Here is an 8,771-nt window from a genome sequence, read left to right on the forward strand (position 1 = left end):
CCTTCGCTCTCTCTCTCTCCTCTCTCCCTTCGCTCTCTCTCTCCTCTCCCCTTCGCTCTCTCTCTCTCCTCTCCCCTTCGCTCTCTCTCTCCTCTCCCCTTCGCTCTCTCTCTCCTCTCCCCTTCGCTCTCTCTCTCCTTCGCTCTCTCTCCTCTCTCTCCCTCGCCTTCGCCCTCTCCTTCGCCCAGTCCCCTTCGCCCTCTCCCCTTCGCCTCTCTCCCTTCGCCCTCTCCCCTTCGCTCTCTCTCTCTCCTCTCCCCTTCGCTCTCTCTCTCTCCTCCGCTCTCTCTCTCTCTCCTCTCCCCTTCGCTCTCTCTCTCTCCTCTCCCCTTCGCTCTCTCTCTCTCCTCTCCCCTTCGCTCTCTCTCTCTCCTCTCCCCTTCGCTCTCTCTCTCTCCTCTCCCCTTCGCTCTCTCTCTCCTCTCCCCTTCGCTCTCTCTCTCTCCTCTCCCCTTCGCTCTCTCTCTCTCCTCTCCCCTTCGCTCTCTCTCTCTCCTCTCCCCTTCGCTCTCTCTCTCTCCTCTCCCCTTCGCTCTCTCTCTCTCCTCTCCCCTTCGCTCTCTCTCTCTCCTCTCCCCTTCGCTCTCTCTCTCTCCTCTCCCCTTCGCTCTCTCTCTCTCCTCTCCCCTTCGCTCTCTCTCTCTCCTCTCCCCTTCGCTCTCTCTCTCTCCTCTCCCCTTCGCTCTCTCTCTCTCCTCTCCCCTTCGCTCTCTCTCTCTCCTCTCCCCTTCGCTCTCTCTCTCTCCTCTCCCCTTCGCTCTCTCTCTCTCCTCTCCCCTTCGCTCTCTCTCTCTCCTCTCCCCTTCGCTCTCTCTCTCTCCTCTCCCCTTCGCTCTCTCTCTCTCCTCTCCCCTTCGCTCTCTCTCTCTCCTCTCCCCTTCGCTCTCTCTCTCTCCTCTCCCCTTCGCTCTCTCTCTCTCCTCTCCCCTTCGCTCTCTCTCTCTCCTCTCCCCTTCGCTCTCTCTCTCTCCTCTCCCCTTCGCTCTCTCTCTCTCCTCTCCCCTTCGCTCTCTCTCTCTCCTCTCCCCTTCGCTCTCTCTCTCTCCTCTCCCCTTCGCTCTCTCTCTCTCCTCTCCCCTTCGCTCTCTCTCTCTCCTCTCCCCTTCGCTCTCTCTCTCTCCTCTCCCCTTCGCTCTCTCTCTCTCCTCTCCCCTTCGCTCTCTCTCTCTCCTCTCCCCTTCGCTCTCTCTCTCTCCTCTCCCCTTCGCTCTCTCTCTCTCCTCTCCCCTTCGCTCTCTCTCTCTCCTCTCCCCTTCGCTCTCTCTCTCTCCTCTCCCCTTCGCTCTCTCTCTCTCCTCTCCCCTTCGCTCTCTCTCTCTCCTCTCCCCTTCGCTCTCTCTCTCTCCTCTCCCCTTCGCTCTCTCTCTCTCTCCTCTCCTCTCTCTCTCTCTCTCTCTCCTCTCCCCTTCGCTCTCTCTCTCTCCTCTCCCCTTCGCTCTCTCTCTCTCCTCTCCCCTTCGCTCTCTCTCTCTCCTCTCCCCTTCGCTCTCTCTCTCTCCTCTCCCCTTCGCTCTCTCTCTCTCCTCTCCCCTTCGCTCTCTCTCTCTCCTCTCCCCTTCGCTCTCTCTCTCTCCTCTCCCCTTCGCTCTCTCTCTCTCCTCTCCCCTTCGCTCTCTCTCTCTCCTCTCCCCTTCGCTCTCTCTCTCTCCTCTCCCCTTCGCTCTCTCTCTCTCCTCTCCCCTTCGCTCTCTCTCTCTCCTCTCCCCTTCGCTCTCTCTCTCTCCTCTCCCCTTCGCTCTCTCTCTCTCCTCTCCCCTTCGCTCTCTCTCTCTCCTCTCCCCTTCGCTCTCTCTCTCCTCTCCCTTCGCTCTCTCTCTCTCTCTCTCTCCCCTTCGCTCTCTCTCTCTCCTCTCCCCTTCGCTCTCTCTCTCTCCTCTCCCCTTCGCTCTCTCTCTCTCCTCTCCCCTTCGCTCTCTCTCTCTCCTCTCCCCTTCGCTCTCTCTCTCTCCTCTCCCCTTCGCTCTCTCTCTCTCCTCTCCCCTTCGCTCTCTCTCTCTCCTCTCCCCTTCGCTCTCTCTCTCTCCTCTCCCCTTCGCTCTCTCTCTCTCTCCTCTCCCCTTCGCTCTCTCTCTCTCCTCTCCCCTTCGCTCTCTCTCTCTCTCCTCTCCCCTTCGCTCTCTCTCTCCTCTCCCCTTCGCTCTCTCTCTCTCCTCTCCCCTTCGCTCTCTCTCTCTCTCCTCTCCCCTTCGCTCTCTCTCTCTCCTCTCCCCTTCGCTCTCTCTCTCTCCTCTCCCCTTCGCTCTCTCTCTCTCCTCTCCCCTTCGCTCTCTCTCTCCTCTCCCCTTCGCTCTCTCTCTCCTCTCCCCTTCGCTCTCTCTCTCTCCTCTCCCCTTCGCTCTCTCTCTCCTCCTCTCCCCTTCGCTCTCTCTCTCTCCTCTCCCCTTCGCTCTCTCTCTCTCCTCTCCCCTTCGCTCTCTCTCTCTCCTCTCCCCTTCGCTCTCTCTCTCTCCTCTCCCCTTCGCTCTCTCTCTCCCTCTCCCCTTCGCTCTCTCTCTCTCCTCTCCCCTTCGCTCTCTCTCTCTCCTCTCCCCTTCGCTCTCTCTCTCCTCTCCCCTTCGCTCTCTCTCTCTCCTCTCCCCTTCGCTCTCTCTCTCTCCTCTCCCCTTCGCTCTCTCTCTCTCCTCTCCCCTTCGCTCTCTCTCTCTCCTCTCCCCTTCGCTCTCTCTCTCTCCTCTCCCCTTCGCTCTCTCTCTCCTCTCCCCTTCGCTCTCTCTCTCTCCTCTCCCCTTCGCTCTCTCTCTCTCCTCTCCCCTTCGCTCTCTCTCTCTCCTCTCCCCTTCGCTCTCTCTCTCTCCTCTCCCCTTCGCTCTCTCTCTCTCTCTCCCCTTCGCTCTCTCTCTCTCTCCTCTCCCCTTCGCTCTCTCTCTCTCCTCTCCCCTTCGCTCTCTCTCTCTCCTCTCCCCTTCGCTCTCTCTCTCTCCTCTCCCCTTCGCTCTCTCTCTCTCCTCTCCCCTTCGCTCTCTCTCTCTCCTCTCCCCTTCGCTCTCTCTCTCCTCTCCCCTTCGCTCTCTCTCTCCTCTCCCCTTCGCTCTCTCTCTCTCCTCTCCCCTTCGCTCTCTCTCTCTCTCCTCTCCCCTTCGCTCTCTCTCTCTCCTCTCCCCTTCGCTCTCTCTCTCCTCTCCCCTTCGCTCTCTCTCTCCTCTCCCCTTCGCTCTCTCTCTCTCCTCTCCCCTTCGCTCTCTCTCTCTCCTCTCCCCTTCGCTCTCTCTCTCTCCTCTCCCCTTCGCTCTCTCTCTCTCCTCTCCCCTTCGCTCTCTCTCTCTCCTCTCCCCTTCGCTCTCTCTCTCTCCTCTCCCCTTCGCTCTCTCTCTCTCCTCTCCCCTTCGCTCTCTCTCTCTCCTCTCCCCTTCGCTCTCTCTCTCTCCTCTCCCCTTCGCTCTCTCTCTCTCCTCTCCCCTTCGCTCTCTCTCTCTCCTCTCCCCTTCGCTCTCTCTCTCTCCTCTCCCCTTCGCTCTCTCTCTCTCCTCTCCCCTTCGCTCTCTCTCTCTCCTCTCCCCTTCGCTCTCTCTCTCTCCTCTCCCCTTCGCTCTCTCTCTCTCCTCTCCCCTTCGCTCTCTCTCTCTCCTCTCCCCTTCGCTCTCTCTCTCTCCTCTCCCCTTCGCTCTCTCTCTCTCCTCTCCCCTTCGCTCTCTCTCTCCTCTCCCCTTCGCTCTCTCTCTCTCCTCTCCCCTTCGCTCTCTCTCTCTCCTCTCCCCTTCGCTCTCTCTCTCTCTCTCTCCCCTTCGCTCTCTCTCTCTCCTCTCCCCTTCGCTCTCTCTCTCTCCTCTCCCCTTCGCTCTCTCTCTCTCCTCTCCCCTTCGCTCTCTCTCTCTCCTCTCCCCTTCGCTCTCTCTCTCTCCTCTCCCCTTCGCTCTCTCTCTCTCCTCTCCCCTTCGCTCTCTCTCTCTCCTCTCCCCTTCGCTCTCTCTCTCTCCTCTCCCCTTCGCTCTCTCTCTCTCCTCTCCCCTTCGCTCTCTCTCTCTCCTCTCCCCTTCGCTCTCTCTCTCTCCTCTCCCCTTCGCTCTCTCTCTCCTCTCCCCTTCGCTCTCTCTCTCTCCTCTCCCCTTCGCTCTCTCTCTCCTCTCCCCTTCGCTCTCTCTCTCTCCTCTCCCCTTCGCTCTCTCTCTCTCCTCTCCCCTTCGCTCTCTCTCTCTCCTCTCCCCTTCGCTCTCTCTCTCTCCTCTCCCCTTCGCTCTCTCTCTCTCCTCTCCCCTTCGCTCTCTCTCTCCTCTCCCCTTCGCTCTCTCTCCTCTCCCCTTCGCTCTCTCTCTCCTCTCCCCTTCGCTCTCTCTCTCTCTCCTCTCCCCTTCGCTCTCTCTCTCTCCTCTCCCCTTCGCTCTCTCTCTCTCCCCTTCGCTCTCTCTCTCTCCCCTTCGCTCTCTCTCTCTCCCCTTCGCTCTCTCTCTCTCCTCTCCCCTTCGCTCTCTCTCTCTCCTCTCCCCTTCGCTCTCTCTCTCTCCTCTCCCCTTCGCTCTCTCTCTCTCCTCTCCCCTTCGCTCTCTCTCTCTCCTCTCCCCTTCGCTCTCTCTCTCTCCTCTCCCCTTCGCTCTCTCTCTCTCCTCTCCCCTTCGCTCTCTCTCTCTCCTCTCCCCTTCGCTCTCTCTCTCTCCTCTCCCCTTCGCTCTCTCTCTCTCTCCTCTCCCCTTCGCTCTCTCTCTCTCCTCTCCCCTTCGCTCTCTCTCTCTCCTCTCCCCTTCGCTCTCTCTCTCTCCTCTCCCCTTCGCTCTCTCTCTCTCCTCTCCCCTTCGCTCTCTCTCTCTCCTCTCCCCTTCGCTCTCTCTCTCTCCTCTCCCCTTCGCTCTCTCTCCTCTCCCCTTCGCTCTCTCTCTCTCCTCTCCCCTTCGCTCTCTCTCTCTCCTCTCCCCTTCGCTCTCTCTCTCTCCTCTCCCCTTCGCTCTCTCTCTCTCCTCTCCCCTTCGCTCTCTCTCTCTCCTCTCCCCTTCGCTCTCTCTCTCTCCTCTCCCCTTCGCTCTCTCTCTCCTCTCCCCTTCGCTCTCTCTCTCTCCTCTCCCCTTCGCTCTCTCTCTCCTCTCCCCTTCGCTCTCTCTCTCTCCTCTCCCCTTCGCTCTCTCTCTCTCCTCTCCCCTTCGCTCTCTCTCTCTCCTCTCCCCTTCGCTCTCTCTCTCTCTCCTCTCCCCTTCGCTCTCTCTCTCTCCTCTCCCCTTCGCTCTCTCTCTCTCCTCTCCCCTTCGCTCTCTCTCTCTCCTCTCCCCTTCGCTCTCTCTCTCTCCTCTCCCCTTCGCTCTCTCTCTCTCCTCTCCCCTTCGCTCTCTCTCTCTCCTCTCCCCTTCGCTCTCTCTCTCTCCTCTCCCCTTCGCTCTCTCTCTCTCCTCTCCCCTTCGCTCTCTCTCTCTCCTCTCCCCTTCGCTCTCTCTCTCTCCTCTCCCCTTCGCTCTCTCTCTCCTCTCCCCTTCGCTCTCTCTCTCTCCTCTCCCCTTCGCTCTCTCTCTCCTCTCCCCTTCGCTCTCTCTCTCTCCTCTCCCCTTCGCTCTCTCTCTCTCCTCTCCCCTTCGCTCTCTCTCTCTCCTCTCCCCTTCGCTCTCTCTCTCTCCTCTCCCCTTCGCTCTCTCTCTCTCCTCTCCCCTTCGCTCTCTCTCTCTCCTCTCCCTTCGCTCTCTCTCTCTCCTCTCCCCTTCGCTCTCTCTCTCTCCTCTCCCCTTCGCTCTCCTCTCCCCTTCGCTCTCTCTCTCTCCTCTCCCCTTCGCTCTCTCTCTCTCCTCTCCCCTTCGCTCTCTCTCTCTCCTCTCCCCTTCGCTCTCTCTCTCTCCTCTCCCCTTCGCTCTCTCTCTCTCCTCTCCCCTTCGCTCTCTCTCTCTCCTCTCCCCTTCGCTCTCTCTCTCTCCCCTTCACTCTCTCTCTGTCCTCTCTCTCCCCTCGCCTTCGCCCTCTCCCCTTCGCCCTCTCCCCTTCGCCCTCTCCCCTTCCCCTTCGCCTTCGCCCTCTCCCTCTCCCCTTCGCCCACTCCCCTCGCCTTCGCCCACTCCCCTCGCCTTCGCCCACTCCCCTCGCCTTCGCCCACTCCCCTCACCCTCTCCCCTTCGCCCTCTCCCCTTGCCTTTGCCCTCTCCCTCTCCCCCTCCCCTCGCCTTCGCCCTCTCCCCTCGCCCCTTCGCTCTCTCCCCTCGCCCTCTCCCCTTGCCTTCGCCCTCTCCCCTCGCCCTTGCCCTCTCCCCTTCACCCTCTCCCGTCGCCTTCGCCCTCGCCTTCGCTCTCGCCCTCTCCCCTCGCCTTCGCTGTCGCCCTCTCCCCTCTCCTTCGCTGTCGCCCTCTCCTTCGCTCTCGCCCTCTCCCCTCTCCTTCGCTGTCGCCCTCTCCCCTCGCCTTCGCTGTCGCCATCTCCTTCGCTCTCGCCCTCTCCCCTCGCCTTCGCACTCTCTCTCTCCCTTCTCCTCTCACTCTCTCCTCTGACATCTTCTGACACCCTCTCCCTCCTCTCACCCTCCCTCTCTCTCTCCGCTCACCCTGTTTCCCTCCACTCACCCTCTCTCTCTCTCCTCTCTCTCTCCCCCGGGCCCAGCTGACATTGCCCGGTCAGTGAAGGTGAGCCGAGGCGGGGTGCCGCGGGGAGGCTGGAACTCACGGTCAATGCAGCTGTGGGCGGCCCTGCGCGGGCCCGGGGCGGGTGAGGCGCGGGCCGGGCTCCAGGCGGCGGCTCTCCACAGGCAGCGCGCGGCCAGCCGCGCCATCATTGCTGGAGCCCCGCCCCCCGGGCCCCGAGAGGAGGGCGGGGCCAGGCGGGAGGGGCGGGGCCCGGAGAGGAGGGCGGGGCCAGGCGGGAGGGGCGGGGCCCGGAGAGGAGGGCGGGGCCAGGCCGGAGGGGCGGGGCTCGGAGAGGAGGGCGGGGCCCACCTCCCTTCTGTCTGTACCCAGTCTCTCCTTCAATTCCATTTGCTTTCACTTGCGGTTGCCATTGCCAACCCGCCTGGATTGAGGCATGGATCTGCTGTAATCTGGGAGAACTGCCTGTCCCCTGCCCCCCTGTCCCTGTCCCTTGTCACTCTGTTCACACTCAACCGTCATCACCGTCACCCTGTTCACACTCAACCGTCATCACCGTCACCCTGTTCACACTCAACCGTCCTCACCGTCACCCTGTTCACACTCAACCGTCATCACCGTCACCCTGTTCACACTCAACCGTCATCACCGTCACCCTGTTCACACTCAACCGTCCTCACCGTCACCCTGTTCACACTCAACCGTCATCACCGTCACCCTGTTCACACTCAACCGTCATCACTGTCACCCTGTTCACACTCAACCGTCATCACTGTCACCCTGTTCACACTCAACCGTCCTCACCGTCACCCTGTTCACACTCAACCGTCATCACCGTCACCCTGTTCACACTCAACCGTCCTCACCGTCACCCTGTTCACACTCAACCGTCATCACCGTCACCCTGTTCACACTCAACCGTCATCACTGTCACCCTATTCACACTCAACCTTCGGAGAATCATAGAAATTTACGGCACAGACGTAGGCCATTTGGCCAATCGTGTTTGTGCCGGCTGAAAAAGAGCTCTCCAGCCTAATCCCACTTTCCAGCTCTTGGTCCGTAGCCCTGTAGGTTACGGCACTTCAAGCGCATATCCAAGTACTTTTTAAATGTGATGAGGGTTTCTGCCTCTACCACCCTTTCAGGCAGTGAGTTCCAGACCCCCACCACCCTCTGGGTGAATAAAGTTCTCCTCAACTCCCCTCTAAACCTTCTACCAATTACTTTAAATCGATGCCCCCTGGTTATTGACCCTTCTGCTAAGGGAAATAGGTCCTTCCTATCAACTCTGTCTCGGCCCCTCATAATTTTATACACCTCAATTAAATCTCCCCTCAGCCTCCTCTGTTCCAAAGAAAACAACCCCAGCCTCTCCAATCTTTCCTCATAGCTAAAATTCCCCAGTCCCGGCAACATCCTTGTAAATCTCTTCTGTACCCTCTCTAGTGCAGTCACATGTTTCCTGTAATGTGGTGACCAGAACTGCACGCAGTACTCTAGCTGAGGCCTAACTAGTGTTTCATATAGTCCAAGCATAACCCCCCTGCTCTTATATTCTATGCCTCGGCTAATAAAGGAAAGTATCCCGTATGCCTTCTTAACCACCTTAGCTGCTGGTCCTGCTACCTTCAGGGATCTGTGGACAGGCAATCCAAGATCCCTCTGTTCCTCTACACTTCTCAGTATGCTACCATATATAGTGTATTCCCTTGCCTTGTTAGCCCTCCCCAAATGCATTACCTCACACTTCTCTGGATTGAAATCTATTTGCCACTTTTCTGTCCACCTGACCAGTCCATTGATCTCTTCCTGCAGTCTACAGCTATCTTCCTCACTATCAACCACACGGTCAACTTTTGTATCATCTGCAAACTTCTTAATCATGCCCCCTATATTGAATTCTAAATCATAGATAGAAACCACAAAAAGCAAGGGACCTAGTACTGAGCCCTGCAGAACCCCACTAGAAACAGCTTTCCAGTCACAAAAACACCCGTCGACCATTACCCTTTGCTTCCTGCCACTGAGCCAATTTTGGATCCAACTAGCCACTTTCCCTTCGATCCCATGGGCTTTCATGAATTACAAGACAGCAGCAGGTGAAAGGTGGTTTGCTCAGTTTACAGATTCACATTTTAGAGCATATAAACAAGACACCTTTCGAATATAAAAAAAATGTAGACCACATCAAATGCACTACCCTCATCAACCCTCCTCATTACCTCCTCAAAACATTCAATCCAGTTTGTTAGACATGACCTTCCCTTAACAAATCAATGCTGACTGTCATT

General features: G+C 58.8%; 1 protein-coding gene across 3 annotated transcripts in view; it reads right to left on the reverse strand.

Moving 5' to 3' along the window:
• LOC147100462 (isobutyryl-CoA dehydrogenase, mitochondrial-like) overlaps positions 1 to 6,706 on the reverse strand; it is a 126,446-nt gene extending 119,740 nt beyond the window's left edge. For 2 of the 3 annotated variants that reach the window (XR_015073736.1, XM_085968202.1), the window contains exon 1: positions 6,560 to 6,706. Coding sequence is in view for 2 of the 3 variants with exons in the window: in XM_085968202.1 (XP_085824328.1) it covers positions 6,560 to 6,668 (109 nt within the window). In the remaining variant the exon portion in view is untranslated. The remainder of the gene's footprint in view (positions 1 to 6,559) is intronic. The other variant, XM_085968203.1, reaches the window with a different exon arrangement.
• Positions 6,707 to 8,771: the final 2,065 nt, after the last annotated feature.

Source organism: Somniosus microcephalus, chromosome 26, assembly GCF_052327205.1.
Source record: "Somniosus microcephalus isolate GS21.2 chromosome 26, FLI_Smic_1.0, whole genome shotgun sequence".
Lineage (NCBI taxonomy): Eukaryota > Metazoa > Chordata > Chondrichthyes > Squaliformes > Somniosidae > Somniosus > Somniosus microcephalus.